This window comes from Diabrotica virgifera, chromosome 4 (assembly GCF_917563875.1).
Source record: "Diabrotica virgifera virgifera chromosome 4, PGI_DIABVI_V3a".
In the NCBI taxonomy this organism is placed as follows: Eukaryota; Metazoa; Arthropoda; class Insecta; order Coleoptera; family Chrysomelidae; genus Diabrotica; species Diabrotica virgifera.
Window position 1 is genome coordinate 249,044,756 of NC_065446.1, and position 22,411 is coordinate 249,067,166.

At 34.1% G+C, this 22,411-nt stretch overlaps 1 protein-coding gene across 2 annotated transcripts in view; it reads left to right on the forward strand.

Moving 5' to 3' along the window:
- LOC114330240 (homeotic protein distal-less-like) overlaps window positions 1–22,411 on the forward strand; it is a 347,663-nt gene that overhangs the window by 312,806 nt on the left and 12,446 nt on the right. The window contains exons 3-5 of one of the 2 annotated variants that reach the window (XM_028279563.2): window positions 1,708–1,900; window positions 5,014–5,299; window positions 22,112–22,138. In XM_028279563.2, the coding sequence (XP_028135364.2) occupies window positions 1,708–1,900; window positions 5,014–5,299; window positions 22,112–22,130 (498 nt within the window). In that variant the 3' untranslated portion in view covers window positions 22,131–22,138. The remainder of the gene's footprint in view (window positions 1–1,707; window positions 1,901–5,013; window positions 5,300–22,111; window positions 22,139–22,411) is intronic. The other variant, XM_028279564.2, reaches the window with a different exon arrangement.

Genomic DNA, 22,411 nt, shown 5'->3' on the forward strand with positions numbered 1-22,411 from the left:
ATGATTTTCAAGTACCTGTTTTTTATGGCGTTAGCTTGATGAGGACTTGACATATGAATTTCCAATGTTACTTCTTGACAAAACATCACGTGTATTTTTATTAACTGACGTATGAATGAAATAGCTTTAATTAAGAAATTTATTGCTAGACACACCAAATTTATATCAATACACTAAGAAAAATGCTTGGTGCCCTAGTCGACATTCAAATCTTCTTGTTGCGAGATATATAACGAATACTGCCAGGAGGAGAGAAAACGAAACAAAAAGGGTAAAAGAAAATAAAATGTAAAAGTCCATGGTTGTCCTGGAGGAAAACATGAGATCTATGAGGAAGCAAATAGACAAATTACAAGAATCCATAGATGATCAAAGAAAAACAAATTACAAAACTAAGCGACAAAAATAGAAAACCTGTACAATAGATACTTTTACTCACTGGAAATGAAAAACCTATTTCAGGTGAAGAAAACACTGAAAAAGGTACAGAGTCAGAAGTTGAAATTCAGAGTAGTCTTGAAAAGTAAGAAGAAGACAAAAAATAAGAACAGCGAGGAATCTCAATAAAAACCCAAAGGGATAGGAAAGTTCCAAATGGCAAAAATAAATAAAAGAAGAGAAGACTTATTAACCCCCATTAGGATGAAAAAAAAAAAAGACAAACACTATCAACAGAAGAGGGCAACCAGCAAATAAGAAGATTATCGTAGGTTGGCTTTTTTTTTAATGCGACGAATGTTGATTTTAGCCAGTTTTGTTGATTTGTTATCATTTTTAGAGCAGTTCATGTTAGTTTAACGTTTGTCTGTACCAAGTTCTCTATCGTTTCTATTTCTTGCTCAACCTTGGTAATTATTTCTTTTTCCTTTCAGATTTATTCAATTGTGAGAAATCTATTTTTTTCTCGCTCTTTCCATTTTAATTTTCGGAAATCTTTTTAGTTTATAATCAATTTTAACTGTATGGATATTAGCTCCAGGGGATGTTTTAGTAGATTTTTTGTACTTCTTTAAGGTTTTCTATTAAATTTGAAGAAGAACATAAAAAATAATATATACATACTTACTTTGTCATCAAATATCATGAAACTGGTAGAAAGTAACTATGGAGCAATGAATGGAGTGTGAAGAAGAGGAAACAACTTCGTAATCTGTTTAATCATTGGAGCGCCACTTTGGGCGCCAATGTGTCATCAACATAGCATCGAAGGTTTAGTGTGGTTTAGTCTTGCTTACGGGCCTCTAATAATATATCGTTTGTATTAGTTTAGCCACTTTAAAATAACACTTTCACCTTTAATTATCATATTTGTTATAAGCTCCCATTCAACACCTCATTTGTCATCTGACGGACAGACAGACATGGACAATTGAAGATTTTCACAATTTTTTTTTAAATCTTATAAAATGTATGAAAACAATATGGGGAACTAATCCTGAGTCATTAATGAAAAATAACTCATCAAAAATGTCTTAAAACAATCAGAAAATCTTAAGTTAGATAGTGTCTTTACTTTTTCTTCGTCAATAACATATACCTAACTCTTATTAGAGAAAGACATTTTTTTATAAAATCTATGCCATTATGACCCATGATCCTTTAGGATATACTAATTGTTTTAACAAATTGATATTGTGACATTTGCCTTGTACAAACTACGATATTGGATTATTTTCGAAAAATACTTTAATATATTTTTTGTTGCAGGTGAAAATATGGTTTCAAAATAGAAGAAGTAAATACAAGAAGATGATGAAAGCGGCGCAAGTGACGGGCGGTACCAACAACAACGGTACTCCTGGTGGTCATTCTGGTCTGTTAGGTCCTAATTCCAATATGCCTTCTAGTAGTCCGGGACCACAGGGTCAGAATATGATGCAAGGTAGGATCAAAATGGAAGGTAAACTGTTATTTTATGGTATTTTTACTATACAGATGTTTCTATAGGTATAGTTTCTGTATAAAACAGCACTAATTGGTATAGTACACTCTAGTTTAGATGAACCAAAACTCGTTTACTGTTCTTTACAATTCTCTTTATCCAGTTTAAGATATTTTCTTTCCCATGTTCTTCTTCTCTATGCATCGTATCTTGTGTCTTCTTTATTTAAACCTGTCTCCTTCAAGTTTCTTGTTACGCAGTACTCCTATCTTCTCCTCGTTTTTCTTCTACATCTCTTACCCTCATCTTGTAACAGCCCTATCCTTCATATCACATAGATTTTTAGATCACAGGGTTCCCCCTCATTTGCTTTCACTTAAACCAACCAGCCTGTATCCCGAGGGCAATTTCTCGACCTAGTATCCCATTTTCTATTAAGTAGGAGCCAAATTATTTAAATCCTCCCGCTCAGCTTAGTTTTTTCCTAAGCAAATTGCTGTCCCCAACCATTCCAGGTCCATTCAAACATATATACATACTCAGTATTCGATCTGCTAAACTTAAGTCCTCCTTATTATTATAATTTTTTACTATTGATTGATTTTACTTCCTTGTTTACATTTTCTCCACTTCCAGTCAGATGTCTACTTATATGAGGTTCGTTTAGTTACCGACTGAGTGTTAGTCATAGTTATTATTTAGTTAGTGTTTAATTAAGGTACCCGTTAAGAAAAACCAAATTTTTAAAAGCGTTTAACAATCTGTGGTATCTAATATTGATTGAAATGTTACATCTTGTATCATCAAGGATATATTTTTATTAGCCTGCCTTAAGAAAACAAATGAGATTAATAATAAATATTTTCTCTAGAAACTGCTCACTCAGGTACCATTTTTGTAAAATGGGTAAGTGGCCAGAGCAACATGCAGCTTCTATGAAACTGTAAAGAAATCGGCTGACAGTGATATGGAAGAAAAATACTCTTCCATATCACTGGGCGGAATAAATTGTAACTCTTGTAATTGTTTGCCAATGCCATAAACTTTTTGAGCATATCTTTTTAGAACCTTTTCACACAAAAACGTAGTTTCAAATCGAATAATAGTATTTTTTGAAGCCTAGACCTGTAGAATCAAACATGAAGATAGAGTACACAAACACAAGGTCTTTAATGTCTCAATGCCGAAAGATCTATAAATATTAATGGTTGTTGACTCAGCTAAAAAAGCTCTGGAGGAAAAAAGTAATAAAAGTAAGTCTCCTCTAAAGCGAAACACTCCGTGGTTTTGTACAGAGGTGAAAGAAAAATGCAAGGAAAAGAAAAAAACTTACCTGAAGTAGATGTCATGATGTCAAACAAGAGACGACAAACGGATGAAGATTACAAGAGAATAGGAAATGAAATATATGCACTTGTAAGAAAAATTAAAAATGGGCACTGAGAACACTTCTCAAAATAACTGGAACATAATTTTTTGTTTACAAAAAAAATATGGAGCTTTATAATAAATCAAAGAGAGGAGGTGAAGACACTAAAAAGCCGGAAACAGATCGAAAAGGATATATGAAAACAATTGAAAACTTCTATTTAACTAACAAGACCAAAGTCAGAATAGATTGAAGGGCTCAGTAAGCCCTATGCTATTTAGTCCCATCATCGATAAAGTCATAAAGAGCATCAACAAAGAAAGAGGTTAAATAATGGAGAACCATTTCAAGACTTTCAACCCTGACACATTAATATTAAGATGAAATCAAGAATCTATAAAGGCCAATATAAGACTAATAATGACGTATGCATCAGAAACAGGATCCGACATAGCCAAAACACAGATGATGCTGGATACATCCGAAATGAGAATACTTAGATCAATTACAGGAAAGCGAGCATTCAAGCAATTTTTGAAGATTTTTGACCCCCCCCCCCCCCCAACCTGCGTTACGTAATACTTGAACGGTCCCAAACACGCTGAGAGGCAGAATAAGGAGTGACAAACAAAATGTAATGTACAGGTTATCCACGAGTGGACACTAAACAGAAAAATAAATGGAGCAATTAAACCAGCTCAATGAAGGACAAAAGAAAAGAAGAAAGCAAGAGTCTAATCACCAAGTGGTACAAGAAGTATCGACCGGCTCCACAAGAGATGGACTGAATATCTTTTATAGAGACAACAACCAGTTATTGAACAAGCAACATTACTTATATAAAGGAAGAAGAAAAAAAAGAAAGAATCCAATCTAAAATATTCCGAAGTAAGTATCAAGAATTCGTCTCAGTACATGTGGAGTCTATTGAATTACGTTAGGAAAAAAATAGAAATTCTTGTCAACAGTTCTCCATTACCTTAATTGTAGGGGAACATCCAGAATTATCTAAAAGAATAGCTTTAGAATGGGCAGCGTATGGCAAACTAAGAGACGGGTTCAAGGAAAACATCCCAATAAAGCGAAAAAGAAAAGCGTTGAACCAGTGTGTACTTCAGGTGCTCACTTATGGAGATGAAACACTGACATTGACTAAAACTAAAGCATCAGTAAGAAAATTACAAGTAGCACAACGAAAAATGGAAAGATCCATGCTTGGCCTAACTTAGAGAGACAGAATACAAAATGATTACGACGAAGAACTGGAGTGGAAGACGCCATAAAACGCATTACGAAGTTGACATGAAATAGTCAGGACACGTCGCAAGACACAGAGACAACATATGGTCAAAGAAGATTTTAGAGTGGCGGTCAAGAGCAGACAAGCGAAGTTGTGGAAGGCCACCTATCAGATGGACCGATGACATTAAAAGAATAGACACAAACTGGATTGCAGCTGCACAGGACAGAGAAGGGTGGAGACATCTTGAGGAGGCCTATGTCCGACAGTGGACAAATTTGGCTGTGTGATAAGGGGAACACCATGCACAAATGTCACAGAGATAATGACCAACTCACATGAAAATGAATTCAATATTCAGTGTTACTATAGTAACACTGATAAGTGTCTAAATAAGAGACTACTGCGAATGTAAAATTCTTTGTTAAGTTATCGTGATATTTTTTAATGTATGTATAGAATAAAGTTCGTATTTAAAAATTTGATCCACAGCTAACCACACTTTTTTCTTGCTTGTTTCAGGAGGCGGCTCGTCTAGCGGTAGTCCGGCGACTGGCGGCTACATGCAACACCCCTCGCCAGCTCCCAGTTCCACCCCCGGATCGGACATGTCGGCCGGGGGCCCGCAGCCCGCCGCCAGTCCAGGGGCGGGCGGTGGCGGTGGGGGCGGCTGGGGCGATATCAAGCCCCACCAGCAGCCCATCCACCCACCGCCGCATTCTACGAGTCACCCGCACCCCCATCCCCCGCCACACAACTACCTCCCACAGTATTCTTGGTATCCAACGGACAATCCTGGTCTCCTGACGTAAGTATGTTTAAATATTTTTCATCTGGATTCTGGGATTCAATGCATATATACAGGGAACAGCTAAATAACCAATTTTAAAATAGTTCATGTATTTATTCGAGGAAATTATTTTACTAAACTTTTATGATTTTAGTTTACTTTAGTGTCCTAACATTTAGAATATATTCTCAGGATTTAAAAAAAAAACAAACATACACATAAAAAAATATTTTTTTATCTAAAATTATCTATATCAGGCATGCAAAATGATAAATGGAATTTGTATCGTGTAATGTGTGTGCTGAACAAACGCCTTGTTACTAAGTAGTCGATTTCTAACTCCAATATAGTCAAATCACCGTTCTTTGTATTTAGTTTCTACGTGCACTTCTTGATTATCTTTTTTTTAATAGCATGGACTTTATGTCAATCAGCCAGTCACAACATGAGCTACCTAGTGTCATGTATAGTGTGTGTGTTGAGTAAGTGTCTTGTTACTTTGCAAAGTCGACGTCATTGTCTTTGCAAGGAGACGCTAATTGTATCCGAACGTCTGCGGTCCCTCCGGTGAGTAAATTGTCGTTCCATCGTTTTCGTGGTCTTCCCACTGATCGTTTTCCTATTGGGGAACCGTCTCTCGCTGTCCTGACTATCCTATTTGTTGTCATTCGGCTTATATGGTCATTCCATTCTATTCTTCTGTTTCTTACCCAGTTATTAATGTTACACACCTTGCATCTCCGTCGTATATCTGTACTTCTAGCTCTGTCCCATAGAGTCTTACCATCGATTTTTCGAAGGGTTTTCATCTCCGCTGTTTCGAGCAATCTTTTTGTCCTCTCTGTGTCGGGTCGTGTTTCTGCCGCGTATGTCGTTATTGATCTAACGACTGTTTTGTAAATTCTGCCTTTCTCATTTCTTTTCCGATATTTTTATCTCTCCATATTGTGTCATTCAGGCAACCTGCGGCTCTGTTTGCTCTATTCACTTGATCTTCCACTTCTGTTTCAAGCCTTCCGTAGCTAGATAGTGTGATGCTTAGGTATTTAAACTCCATCACTTGTTCTATTATCTAACCTTCCAGCTCTAATTTACATCTTATTGGATCTGCTGTTATAACCATGCATTTTGTCTTTTGTAAGGAAATTAACATGTAAATTTTCTGGCGATTATGTTGAATTGGTGCAGCATACTTTGTAGATCATCTTCACTTTGAGAGATTAGTATTGCATCGTCCGCATAGCAGAATATTTTAAGTTGTTTTTCTCCCATTTGGTATCCTTTTTTAGTTCTTACTTTTTTTATTATTTCGTCCATGATAAGATTGAACAATAAAGGACTCAAGGAATCCCCCTGTCTTATCCCATTGTCGGCTTCAATTGGGTCAGTTAATTCATCGTCCACTTTTACTTTTATTGTGTGGTTCTGGTAGAAGTTTTCGATCGTTTTAATTATACCTAGAGGTACCTCCCTCGAGTATAACAAATGGATAACGTCCTTTAATGTGACCCTGTCAAATGCTTTCTTAAGGTCCACGAAAATTTTCTGACTCATAGTGTTGCAAAAAAATGAATTTGGGATAAACAAATTAAATATCTTTTAAACTATTTGACCAATTGCTTTGAAATGTAAAATATAATTAAAGCACAAGAAGTCTCAGCATTCCGTGTAATAAGAAGGTTCTAAGTTACTTTTTACATAAGTTATGAATATTTATAAAAACTCAAAATTTATGGTTTATTTTGCAATTTTCTAAGCAACCAATAAGGATAGACATATTCAGTGAACGCCATATTGAAGTTTTTTATACGATTTATGAGATTCTTACTCTCAAATTTGTTTAAAATGCTTAACTTTTTGGTAATAGGCAAAAAAGTGAAAATATACCGTTTTTTGATCTTCATTTGTTTATAACTATTTATATCATCAAAATCGGCTGCAGGAAACATATAGGTTATTAATATAAATGTCCATAATACTCAAAAATTTGGTTTCGGCCTGGAGGGGGATGTGTCACGAGAAAAATTTATTTCTCTGGACTGTTTATATAGGGTGAGGCAGATAACTGGCCTATTAGAAATATCTCGAGAACTAAAGGCAACAGAATCATAAAAATTGGAATGTAGGGGTTTTGAAGGATGATCTATTAAATGAAAATATTTTCATCTCTTTGCAACTTCCGGTTATACCGGAAGTTGCTTATAACTTCGTTTTTTTAAATGGGACACCCTATATATTTTTACATTTTTGGATTCTCCTCAATATCTTCTTTCTTAAAATATAAGGTTTTGTAATATTACACAGGGTATTTTAAAATATATTTACGTTTTTTTTATTAATTTCGTAGCAATATTCACACCCTGTAGAATTGTAACAGTTTGACATTAAAAACTCTGCTTACGTTCAAGTGATTTTTAATATAGTCTACTATTGTTAAGAAATATTAGTATAGCTAATTTTGAAATTTTAGTATACAGGGTTGGTCGAAACTCAGAATGAATATTTTCTGAGTTTTCTTAAATGGAACACCCTGTATTTTAGTATTGTAATGAAATAATATTTGATGGTATTTTTTTATTTTATAGGTATTCCCTATACCTAATTGCTTTAATTTGTGAGTTATTGGTGATTCAAGCTAAACATTAATTGCAACAAAAAATACGTAAAATTTTATTAGGTTGGTCGTGAAAAAATTCAATCACAAATAATTTTTCAGAAATAAATACATATTAATCCAGACTGATCCTTAAAATTACCAATAATGGTTTAGCTATCAAAATACCTACGTAGTTAAAATTGTTGGTGCGATTAACAATTAAGCACAAATTAAAGCAGTTAGGTATAGGGAATGCTTAAGAAATAAAAAAGTACCATAAAATATCATTTCATTACAATACTAACGTACAGGGTGTTACATTTAAGAAAACTCAGAAAATACTCATTCCGAGTTTCGACCAACCCTGTATACTAAAATTAAAAATTTAGCTATACTAATGATTTTTAACAATAGTAGACTATATTAAAAATCATTTGATCGTCAGTAGTGTTTTATATGTCAAACTACTACAATTCTACAGAGTGTGAATGTTGCTACGAAATTAATACAAAAACGTAATTATCTTTTAAAATACCCTGTATAACATTACAAAACCTCATATTTTTAAAAGAAGACATCGGAGAGAATCCAAAAATGTAAAAATATATAGGGTGTCCCATTTAAAAAAACGAAATTATAAGCAACTTCCGGTATAACCGGAAGTAGCAAATAGATGAAAATATTTTCATTAAATTGATGACTCTTCAAAAGCCCTTAATTCAAATTTTCATGATTCTGTTGCTTTTAGTTCTCGAGATATTTCTAATAGGCCAGTTATCTGCCTCACCCTGTATATTATATTGCCTGTTGCACTGAGTATATCTGCTAATTTCTGGTGTTAACTCAATAAAAATCTTGGCGTTAGCCTATAAAGCAGGTGCATAATTTACATGTCATAATAATAATTTACATGTCATAATATGTCCCACGTCACAAGCTCTTTGTGAAAGTATATTGAGTGAGAATAGAGCCTCAAGAGTTGCCACTCCGTTTCTTAAGCAGAATTGACTCTAAAGATAGTTTTTAATATCTGATATATTTGACATAGCAAGCTTATCAGGCGCTCATCGTGAAATTTAGATGAATACGCACTTTTGGGTAAGGTGACGAAAGTTGCTTTCAGCCAATCTGAAGGTATTTACCAGTTCTGTACATGGTCTTAAAAAATCTGTCAAAAAACTTCACTTCAAAGTGTACCAAGAGCTTTAGAGTTTCAGCATGTACCTCATCAGGTCCTACGGGTTACTTGAATGGCTACATTCTATTGAATTGGGCAGGTGAAGCTGCTTTAACTATTATTATTCTTAACGCTATATTCTGTATAATTTCGGAATAGTATTTTCATCTTGAAAGAATGGTAAACTATTGATGTTTGGGTTGTATAGATGATTTTAAAGAAAATAATGTTTAGAAAGAATAAGGTTTTTAAAATTAGGTTAAATTGTTATTACATAAAGTTAGCATAAAATTGAGATCAGTTTCGCAGGAAAAACAATTTTTTTTGTTAAGTTAGATTTCTATCTTACTAATATTTAACGCATACATATATAAATAAATTCATTTTTCTTATACGGTACGTTTCATATTTTTAATACGTAGCAGAAACATAAGCAGTTCAGCCAAAGAAACGAAAATAAGTGGACTGTCGCAAGCCAACATCAACAGTAATTACACGTTTGGAAGACGTCACTTGGAGGACAGTTTCCTTGAAATTTTTTTCAGTAGATTTGTTTTTGTACCTACGTAGTTTTGCATAACCGGACAACTGGTACTTAGTAGCCAGTCAACTGTACCCAATAATGTGACTTTGCATCATTAACTAGCGTATGTGTATTCAATAAATAGAAAAAAAAATGAGATAATATACCAGTAGTAGCTACACAATTTTTTATTTCGATGTTTAATTTATGCTTTGGGTTAAAACTCATGGAAAAATAGCTATTTGTGTGTTTTCAGTTCATGTTTTTCATTTCCAAGTGTTTAAAAATTATAGCAAGTTATTTTCTTCGTCTCTTTTCTTTTCTTTTCTTTTCTTTTATTTGAGTAACTTACTATCATATCGCCTTTCGTATATATTTTTAAATCCTCTTTTTCCTCTTTTTCTTTTGTTAGATATTGATTTTCAATGGTAACTCCTATTAGAATAGAATATAATAGAAATAGGCTTTATTGTCGTTGAAAATTATACCATTTTATAAACAAAGCTTTCAAACAGTCGAAAAACAAAACAATAACAAATACAATTTACTAAAATAATTACATAAATCGTCAATATAAATAAAAAAATAATAATAATAATAAGTAAAACAAAAGCAATCTATTACAAAACCTAAATAAATTGCAAATAATCAACCTAAGAAAGAATAAGTGTAATAAGTTAAGCTACTAGAAAATATGACACCCGCATATACATAGAGTACTGTAATTTAAGTCATTCTTCTACTGAATAAATATGGTCTTTCAGATAGATAGACCTTCGTCGTTTTGCAGATTTATTCTGACAATGACAATTCACATTATAGAGACAATGAGACGACTTGACGCCTTTGAAATGTGAACCTACACACATGTCCAAAAGTTTGGAATACGTACAAATAATACATCTACGCCTATGGTGGTTTCAAAACTGTTGTTGATATTCCTTTTAGAGCGTTTTTACATGAAAATGATACAAAACTTTGAATCGTTTTTGTATAATTTTGCCCATTTTGGTCACATTCAACTGATTAGCGTATTTATACATTATTTCAGTCTGTGTTTAAATTTGAATTGAGCCGTTTAAAATGCCTAGAAACGTGATATCTCACTTTAACAGATCTAGAGTAATTGCTTTGTTACAACATGGCTTACGCCAAAGTGATATCGCGAATATTGTTGATGTTATTCAGAGTGCTGTATCTAAAATAAAAAAAATCCAAGAGACAAAAATGACGTCAAGGATCGTCCCAGAAGTGGTAGAAGTCGATGTACCACAGCAGCACAAGATCGGCAGATAACATTGATAGCTCGAAGAAATCGTCTGGAATTTACAAGTGGTAAGAAATTTCTAGGCTCCAAGGACTGAATATTTCACGGCAAACAATAACGCGCCGACTAAATGCGGTAAATTTGTATCGTAGAAGGCCCCTACATGTTCCTAAACTAACCTACCAACACAAAATAGTAAGGTTGCAATGGGCTAGAGAAATGGTGCAACATGGTCCTAACTGGAATAACGTGATGTTCTCTGATGAGTCAAAAATTGACTTGGTATCTGATTCGCGAAGAACACTGGTTTGGAGGGCCCCAGGACGACAAGCCCGACAAGAAACAGCCCAACCGCGTGTCTCGTTTGAAGGTGGCAATATTATGGTTTGGGGTGGTATTATGAGTGGTACACGGACGCCACTGATGGTTCTGGAGAGAAGTGTCACTGGTGCTGTGTACATCGAGGAAGTTTTAAATCCTGTCGTACGTCTATTCCGAGGGTCAGTAGGTGATGAATTTGTGTTTATGAATGACAACGCACCTCCTCATCGAACAGCAGCAGTACAACATTTTCTGGAAGAAGAAGGAATATCTACATTACAGTGGCCCTCGAATTCCTCCGATATGAACGTTATTAAACATGCTTAGGACATTCTCGCATCAAAAAGCGAAACAATCCCCCTATTACACTAATGCCCGGTTGCACCAACAGATCTTAAGCTTAAGTCGAGAATATCATAAGAATTAATATAATATAATTATAATATATTACAATAAGAATACCATGCCTCGGAGAGTACGTTAAGCCGTCGGTCCCCCTGGGCTAGTGTACATCGACACTAGTTACTTGAAACAGGGTTAAATATGTAATTGGCGCTGGATATCCCCGGCAAAAATGCCATACGATATTATTATTATTATTATAAGAATACCATAATATAAGAATAGATATAAATGATAATAAGGTAAGAATCTAAAATTATGGTGCAACGTAAGTGATACCCAAGGAGGCCCTATTTATAAGTAGAGCTTAGCTAATCTGGAACTTAAGATATGTTGGTGCAACCCCAGGCATTAGCGAACTAAAAGATGCTGCTCGTGAAGAATGGGAGAGAATTCCGCAAGCCCAGTTCGACCTGTTAATCGGCAGCATGCCAAATCGCTCACAGGCATAAATACAGGCCAATGGAGGAAATACTAATTATTAGTTTTATTAAAAATTATTTTTTTCTTTACTAATTTATTTTTAAATCTAAGTTGTACTTTCTAAGTTGTTCACTCCAAGAGAATAAATATTTTTTTTGCATATCGTTTATCTGGTTTTGAGATTTATTTAGTGTTATTAAGAATTGAAACAAAATGATGTTTAACTATTCAGAAAAGTTTATTTATAAAAATCAATAAAAAGACGAAATATTCCTATATTCCAAACTTTTGGACATATGTGTATAGAAGAATTATGAGGGTTTCCTAGGTAGATAGAGTTACGAACAATGAAATACTGAGAAGAATAGGTAAAGAGAAGGAAGTTGAACTTACAATTAAAGAAAGAAAGCTACAGTATCTCGGACATGTGATGCGGGGCGAGAAGTATGGCATCCTACGACTCATAATGCAAGGAAAGATAGATGACAAACGAAGCATCGGAAGAAGACGAATTTCATGGCTGAAGAACCTAAGAGAATGGTTTGGATGTAGCTCAAAACAACTATTTAGAGAAAACAAACAAATGAAATAGAGAATGCGGAAAAATCCCCTTACGAACAATTCACACATCCACTACTTCGGGTTGGGAAAATTTTTTTGAATAGAATCGAAGATCCAAACACCAGCTCTTAGAAATGTGTTTCGCCCTCTTCAAACTCTATGGGCTCATCGGTGAAGATGAGGCTCTTATTCAAAAAATTTTTCCCAACCCGAAGTAGTGGATGTGTGAATTGTTCGTAAGGGGATTTTTCCGCATTCTCTATTTCATTTGTTTGTTTTCGTACGAGTGGTCGTCCAAACCAGTACCTGTGGATCTTTTGATCACTGAGTGTGTTTCAAAGATCTGCATCTTTTGTTTTTTTTTTCATAAACTATTTAGAGCTACTGCCTCAAAAATTAAAATCGCTATGATGATTGCCAACCTCCGTAGCAGAGATGGCACCTGAAGAAGAAAAAGATTTATTCTACATTATAATATCTACAATGTTGCAGAGTTAAGTGCAGAGGGTGATGGTTGTATAGTTGTTTTGCAGAATATAATATAGATTTCTTTACTAACTCGGTGGACGGGATCGGTAAATAGACGTCAAAGGAAGAATTTCTGGTGGAATAATCATGATTAAATGTTGCTGGAACGACATGTAGATATGCAAATAGTTTCTAAAATATATAAAGAAGGAAGTGTTAAAATCCCGTGATCCTTGAAGTAACTTCTGCAATGTGTTGTTCTTCTGAGGCCAAACAGATATCTTATTGGTCTTTTTTTGTAATTTAAAAATAACATCGGAATCGGCAGTTTTATCAGAACTCCAAAAAGGAAGGCCCTATCGAAGATGCGACTCGAACAAAGAAAAATATATTATTATGGAAGAGGCTAAATTGATTTCTTTCGACACAGATCTTATTGCATAGCAAGCTGAGGATAGTTTCTTACTTAACACACCGATATGAAGGGACCATTTAAGGTTGCTATCTAAAATAATACCAAAAAATTTTACAGAATCAACGGTACTGATCTGGCTGTTATTAAGAGGTGAGGGTTGAAGAACTTCTTTATAGGATAATGCTATTGTTTTATCTACATTAAAAGAGACTAGATTAGAATGGGAACTGGTTTTTATTAATTTACAAAAAAGAGTTGGTAAAGAGCAAGCATCCTAGATAGGCCATAAAGAAAAATAATGAGAAGCAGCATTTAAATAACACCTTGACAAACCAGAGGTGTAACCAGGATGATCCTAAGGGGGGGGTACATCTACTTGAAGGTCTCTGGAGGGTATGGAATAATAACGGTGTTAAGCGTATAGAGCTCGAAGTACATCCAAAAGGGGGGGGTTATAACCCTCAAAACCACCCCCTGGTTACGCCTATGTGACAAACCACCATTCCCTAGAATCTTGAGAAAAATGAGTCACTCAAAACGACTAATTTTACTCAAAGAAAATTGACTTAAAAATTAATATTAATTGGACCTGGGTAGTAGATAGAAAAATTGTTAAATAAAGTAGGTAATTTCGCAAATCTCATTAAAAATTTCATAAATTTAATATAAATTAGCCGTCTAACGTTATCATAACCACAAAATTACCTTTAGTTAAAATAAGGTGACAACTCTCAGTTGTCATCTAAACTGTCAGTTGTGACCTTACCATGTAAGATCCTACATTAAATATTCCAACCAATATTGTTGATGTCATGCGATGCCAGGGGTTAACCTGGAAATATTTTTAACATATTTTAAAAATCTTATAATATAATGTGACCTCAACAATTTTTAAAACAACTCAAGGGTTTTTACCCGTGTATTTTGGTGGCTTAAAACATGTAACCCTGTGATAACACTGATGATGGAATATTGATTCTAAAAACGTTCTGTTGTGACATAACTCTTTTTAGGGATTTTAAATATACCTTTTACAAGATAAGGTTTATATTTTTTTTATTTTAATAAAAACTTAACAAACCACTATTCTATAGAATTGTGAGGAAAGTTCCATAAAGGTATAAAGGAAAGTTTAAGTGGAACATACAAATGAGTCACTCAAAACGACTAATTTTACTCAAAGAAAATTGACTTAAAAATTAATATTAATTGGACCTGGGTAGTAGATAAAAAAATTGTTATAAGTCGGTAATTTCGCAAACCTCATTAAAAATTTCATAAATTTAATATAAATTAGCCGTCTAACGTTATCATGACCACAAAATTACCTTCAGTTAAAATTTTAATTGCCATTAGTATTAATTACCTTTCCCTATGTGCCGATTACACAAAAATGATAGACAAACAGTTATTCAATCAGCTTATCGACTCTTTTAGTCCTGTCGCCAGTAGGGGTACAACGGCCTTCTTAATTCAGATGGACTTACCCAAGTTTTCTTTATGTATTTTGACCCGTAGAACACGAATTTTTTGGGTAACAGTCGATCCGGATGTCGATAAGATTGTTATAAACAAAGAACTTGAGGAATCACATAACAGCGATTTTTCGCAAAACAAAATATGTTTTTGTATTCTTTGGGTTATTCTAAGCAAAAAATTATTCTACAAATTTTTTGGTAGGATGCATAGTTTTCGGCATAAACGGGGTTGAACTTTCAAAAAATCGAAAAATTGCAATTTTTGAACCCGAATAACTTTTGATTGAAAAATAAAATAGCAATTCTGCTTACCGCATTTGAAAGTTCAAGTAAAATTCTATCGGTTTTGGTTATTTTCATTGCTAGAAATTAATTTTTTTATTGTTAAACAAAGCTATCAACACATAGTGATTGAATGATGTTTTCAATGCATTTCTAATTTGAAATCGAACGAGTAGGCGCGCATACAGAATTTCTACGTACATTACGTCCATTAAAACGCATGCATTGGGCCCGGGAAACACTATGTGTTTATACCTTTATTTAACAAATAAAAACTTATTTTTTAGCAATGCAAACAACCAAAACCGATAGAATTTGACTTTAACTTTCATATGCAGTAATCAGAATTGCTATTTTATTTTTTAATCAAAAGTAATTCCGGTTCAAAAATTGCACTTTTTCGATTTTTTCAAAGTTTAACCGCGTGTATCTCGAAAACTACGCGTCCTAAGAAAAAACTTGTAAGATCATTTTTTGCTGAGAATCACCCAAAAAATACAAAAAAATATTTTGTTTTGCAAAAAATCGCTGCTACGTAATTCCTCAAGTTCTTTGTTTATAACAATCTTATCGACATCCGGATCAACTGTTACCCAAAAAATTCGTGTTCTACGGGTCAAAATACATAAAAAAAACTTGGGTAAGTCCATCTGAATTAAGGAGGCCGTTGTGCCCCCCCTGGCGACAGGACTATTTACCGATAGCGACCAAATAATCCCGGTTTCATATAAAATAATTTGCGATTAATTGAAAGGACGGTGTCGCCAGTTAGTAGTTGTAAATTACGAGGGTAATTAGCAAAAAGAAAGTGTTACTTTCTTCGACAAATTGACAATTATGTGGTCTTTAAGGTGGCCCCATTAACAGAAAGTTATTCTTTAAAACCCTGAAGGATCTAAGAACCGAAAAGTCTCCACAGACACCAAAGTAGATAAGAGACAAAGCAGGACACCTACTGCATGACAATGATCTGATCCTAGATAGATGAAAGCAATATATCGAGGATCTACTGAAACCACAAAACGATGTACACAGGAACCAAGAAGAACCAGAAAAGGTAGAGCAAGAAGACCAAAATTCAGGCGAAATAGCTATAACAGAAATAAAAGAAATTATTTATACAAAAACTCAAGAAAGGTAAGGCAGCTGAATTTGATAAAATCACAGCTGTGGATAAACATGGGTGACAGTTGCACTGAACTGCTAACAAAAATTTGTAATGAGGTATGGAGTAAAAGCAAAGTACCAAAATATTGGGAAGTGGTGGTTATTATACCCATTTTAAAAAAGTGAGATAGGCACGAATGCAGAAACTACTGAGGTATGAGATTACTGAGCATTCCATCCAAAGAATATGATAGAATATTTAGAACAGGGCATTTACCACTAAAAAGACCGAAATAAATATATCTCGGTTTGCATTGTGTTCAGGATGATGTCAGAAGAAAAGTCTACGATATAAAATGGGTGAAAATGCATAACTGCATTTTAAAGTGCCATAAAATGCATCCAAAATTGCATGAAGATGTCAAAATAAGCATAACATAAGGGCCATATTTTGTTACTCGGTCGTTTTTGAGGTCGCTAAACACTAGTGATATTGATTATAGCATTGATTATAGACACGTGTCTATAATCAATGATTATAGTTACTTTCGAGTATTCGTTACAAATCATTACTTTTGTATAAAGTAATCATTTACAGTATTCGTTACTTTGATTACTATGATAACTTTTGTATTTGAGTACCGGTAATCATAATATGAGGTGATCATGATATTATCGAAAATCGTATTTCTCAGTAGGTAGGTATTTTGTATGCCCCCCCCCTTGAATTCCCTGGTCTAATTCTAATAAAACCAATGCAATACATACAAAATTAAAGTTGTTGATCATACTGTAGAAACATCATTTCCACATTTTTCCGGTCAGTCTAGAAAGTAATCAAGTGTACTGGTAGTAGATACAATAGTCGTTACTCGCTCGGATACGACTGGTACGAAGTAATCAAAATAATCAATGTAGATACAATAGTCGTTACTCGCTCTGATACGATTGGTACGAAGTAATCAGAGTAATCAAAGTAATCAAAGTAGATACAATAGTCGTTACTTGCTCTGATACGTTTGGTACGAAGTAATCAGAGTCATCAAAGTAGATACAATAGTCGTTACTCACTCTGATACGATTGGTACGAAGTAACAAAGTAATCAGAGTAATCAAAGTAACGATTTGCCTCTCTGTATAGTAATCGTTACTTTCGTTATTCGTAAGTAACGAGTACTTTGTAACAAATAGTTACTTTTTCAACATCACTACTAAACACGACTACGCCATCAGACACGGCCTTCGGAACACCTGGTGCCCAGGGTCACTGCAAAGGCACGTCGTCTGGAGGTTTGAGGGTTATCGCCACTAGATTAATACAAACAGATTACTTAGAGGTTTTTGGAGTCGCTGAACACGAATAAACCATCAGAACCGACCCCTAGAGCACCTGGTGCCTATTGTCACTGATAAGGTACGTCATCTTCAGGAGTTTTGAGGAATCTCGGCACTAAATTGATGCAAACAGATTACACTAGGGATTTTGGGGCTACTGAACATGAATACTTCATTAGAACAGTCACTGCTAAGGCATGTTATCTTCTGGAGTTTGGAGGGTTTTTGGGCACCAGGTGCACCGAAAGTTGGTTCTGATGGCGTATTCTTGTTCAGCGATCCCAAAACCCCCCGAGTAAGAAAATCTGGTTCTTAATATACTTATTTTGACATATTATGCACTTGTAGATGCATTTTAAGCACTTTATTCATTTCCACCCATTTTTCTCTAGACTTTTTTTCCTGAACAGAATAAACATCATCCTGACAGAATGCTAAAAGTTGCAAGCCACTATGTGCTATATTTAAAAATCGATTTATTTTTAGCTGAATCTTCTTCTTCTACGGCACTACAGCCCAAAATAAGCTTTGGCCTCGATTATTTTTTTGCCTCCACCCTTGCTTGTTTGTGGCTGCTCTTCTCCAAACACGGACTCCTAAAAGGGCTTGTGCGTCGCTGTTTACTATGTCTTCCCAGGACAGCGTTTTCTTGGCTTTCCAACCGGTCTCTTTCCGTGCATTCTAGCATTCAGTGCTCTTTTTGGTAGCCTATCCTCTCCCATTCTCATCACATGTCCGGCCCATTGCAATCTTTGTATTCTAATGAAGTCTGATAGAGGTGCTTCCATTTTGAGCTAAATGACCTGGTCTTATTGGAGAAACGTCTTTTACAAGAAATTGATTCTAAAATGGACCAATCAAAGAGAGGATTTAAAAAAGTCTGAAGCATCCAATACCACATTTTTACTATCAAGAAATGAATACAGAATGTACGGACCTCCTGCACTGAGTTATACCAAGCCTTTATTGACTTAGAAAAAGCATTTGATAGTACTCCAAGAAAGGTTATAGACATATGTTTATAAAAGAAAGGTGTGAATATCAAACTCAGGAGGGCAGCCATTACTAAGAAGATGGTCAGGGTTTACGTCAAGGTGGAGTCGTAGGTCCTATACTATTTAACATCGTCTTGGATAACATAATTAAAGAAACCAGAGCAGAAACACTGAAATTATATGCAGGACATAGAAATCTAGAAGCAGTGTGGATCTCAGAGTGCGCATGCGCATACGCAGACTAAGTATCGAAATTTGAGGATCATTTATGAGAAGACGAAAGTAATGGTATACGGAAAAAATAGAAAACAGACGAAGATAAAAATTAACGAAAATACACTTGGACAAGTCGAAACTTACAAATACTTGGGATTGCAACGGAACAGAGGAACTAAAGAAACTGAAATAAGTTCGAGAATATAAAGTGCTGCTCGGATGTACTATTCAATCAAAGGTACGTTTTTGTCCAAAAAAGAAGTATCTTAAAAACCCAAAGTGACCATCTATAAGACGATGTTTGTGCCGATTTTAACTTTTGGTAGTGAAAGTTGGGCGATTACTGATAAATTAAGATCGAAAATACAGAGCATAGAAATGAAGTTTCTTAAAATAATTATGGGCATAACCAAGATAGACAGGATTAGAAATGAGGCGGTTAGAGGAATCTTAAGGACCAACCAATTGTTAATAAAATTGAAGAGGCCCAGCCAAGATGGTATATACACATGGTTAGAATGAATTAAGAAAGATTGGTTAAACAAGTTTGGGAAGCAAGAAGGCAAATTAAGAGACCACGGAGCAGGCCAATGAGGACGATAATCAAACCTCAATCCTAGAAACAATCAGCAAAAAAAAATAAGAATCAAACAAAGAATAGGAAGCAATATAAAGGGTGTAACAAAAATACAGGTCATAAATTGAATCACATATTCTGGGACCAAAAATAATTCGATTTAACCTAACTTACCTTAGTACAAATATGCACATAAAAAAAGTTACAGCCCTTTGAAGTTACAAAATGAAAATTGATTTTTTCCAATATATCGAAAACTATTAGAGATTTTTTATTGAAAACGGACATGTGGCATTCTTATAGCAGTAGCATCTTAAGAAAAAATTATAGTGAAATTTGGACACCCCATAAAATTATTATGGGGGTTTTGTTCCTTTAAACCCCCCCCCAAACTTTTGTGCACGTTCCAATTAAATTATTATTGTAGTACCATTAGTTAAACACACTGTTTTTAAGACTTTTTTGCCTCCTAGTACTTTTTCTAAAAGTCAGTTTTTATCGAGATATTTCGAATATTTGTCAAATCCACCACATATTTGTATATGGTTAAGTACGATTATGAAGACTTGGTAATAATGTGAAAATTTATTTATGATTTACATTTTTAAGGATATTTTGAACCATATTAAAAAAGAGGCCACATCTCGATAAAAGGTGCCTTTTCGAAAAAATACAAAGAGGCAAAAAAGTTTTAAAAACACTGTGTTTAACTAATGGTACTGCAGTAATATTTTAATTGGAACGTACACAAACATTTGGGGGTTTTAAAAGAACAAAACCCCCATAAAATTTTTATGTAAACATATTGAAAATAAGCCTCAACTCAATAAAAAACTGCCTTATCGAAAAAATACTAGCAGGCAAAACGTTTTAATAATATTGAATTTAACTAATGGTACCACAATAATAATTTAATTGAGACGTACACAAAAGTTTGGGCGGGGGGGGGGGGTTTAAGGGAACAAAATCCCCATAAAATTTTTATGGGATTCGCAAATTTTACTATAATTTTTCTTTAAGATGTTCCTGCCATAAGAATGCCACATGTCCATCTTCAATAAAAAATCTCCAATAGTTTTCGATATATTCGAAAAAATCGATTTTCATTTTGTAACTTCAAAGGGCTGTAACTTTTTTATGTGCATATTTGTACTAAGGTAAGTTAGGTTCATTCGAACTATTTTTGGTCCCAGAATATGTGATTTAATTTATGACCTGTATTTTTGTTACACCCTGTATATGCATAGATAATATATATTAATTGTCTTTCCCTATGTGCCGATTATAGAAAAATTACAGCCAAACAGTTATCCAATCAGCTCATCGACTCTTTACTGATAGCGACCAAATATTCCCGGTTTCATATAAAATAATTTGCGATTAATTGAAAGGACGGTGTCGCCAGTAGTTGTAAATGGCAATCATGAGGGTAATTTGCACCGTTTCGCAGAAAGAAAGTAACACTTTCTTTGACAAATTGGCAATTAGGTGGTCTACGATTATAAGGTACTCTGTTACGTATCAAACGGTTACCATTTACCTTAAAACTGTAATACATAATAAAGAAAAAAATGTATTCACTGCGATATGTGAAATTTAAATATGTTTTATGTTGTGCAGGAATAGCTTTTGATTTGTATACAAAATTAATATATAAATCTACCATCTAGTTCTTCTTCTTTCGTGTATGTAGGCTTTAAAGCCTTTTTCTTCTTCAATATTAGCCTCCGAAATTGTTTAAATTATCGCACCATCTTTTTCTTAGACTGCTAATACTTCTTCGTCTCTTTGGTGACTTATCTCGTGCTATTCGTACTATCATATCCTCTACCATTCTATTAAATGCTTTTGTTCCACTACTGTTTCCGTTTTGTCACCTATCCCTTTGTCTTCTACATTGCATATTCTTCTTATGTTTTCGCTTCTCTCCGTATCCAACAGACTTTTCCCTGATATTCGTCGAAGTATTTTCATCTGTTGTTTCTAGTATTCGTCTCGTTTTAGATGTGTCAGGTCTTGTCTCCGCCGTGTATGTCATTATAGGTCTAATTGTTGCTTTATATAGATTCTTGCTTTTGTGTCTTGTCTTAGGTGTTTGTTCTTCCAGATTGTGTCATTAAGAGATCCCGCAGCTTTACTTGCTTTTAAGCTTCGTTGTCGTACTCCTTGTTCAACGTCTTTGTAACTAGTTATATCTATTCCCAGATATATATACCTTGCTTCCTGCTTTATTATTTTCCCATTTTTTCGATTTTGCATCGAAGTATATTATTAAACTTGGCTGTTGTATTGAAGATGTGTGTTAATCTTTGGAGATCGTCTTTTGTTTCGGCGATTAATGCGGCGTCTTCTGCATAATATAATATTTGGATTTCTTTGTTCCCCATTCTGTAACCATGACCTTTATACACTGCGTGTATTATTTCGTCCATTATCTGTCCATTCGTTGAGTATTTCTCCTTTATGTAGATAAGAAGACTGTATTAAGTTTTATTGAAAGCAAGTAAAATAAAACAGAAAATAGCATGCATACATTTAATGTTAAATCATCAATATCTACAAATTTAAATAAATACCGATTTTTGTCTCGTTTGTCACGTCAATATTGACGTATATTTTTACTTATATAATCTGTATCTACATTAAATAAAAATAAAACATCTAATTGTGTTTTTCTTTTGTTTCAGGGTTTGGCCAGCAGTTTAATAGAAGATTAAGGGCCGGTTGTTCGAAAGCTAATCAACAATGATCATTATCAAATATTTAATTACTGTCACCAACTGTCAATGTCAACTTTGTTTGGGTTGCTGAAAACATAACATGAAATTAATTTATCAATTATATTAATAATTGTTATGTTAATTGATTAACTAATCTCATAATTTTAATCAATTATGTTTTCAGCAACCCAATAAAAGTTGACATTGACAGTTTTGGTGACAGTAATTAAATATTTGATAGTGATCATTGTTGATTAGCGTTCGAAC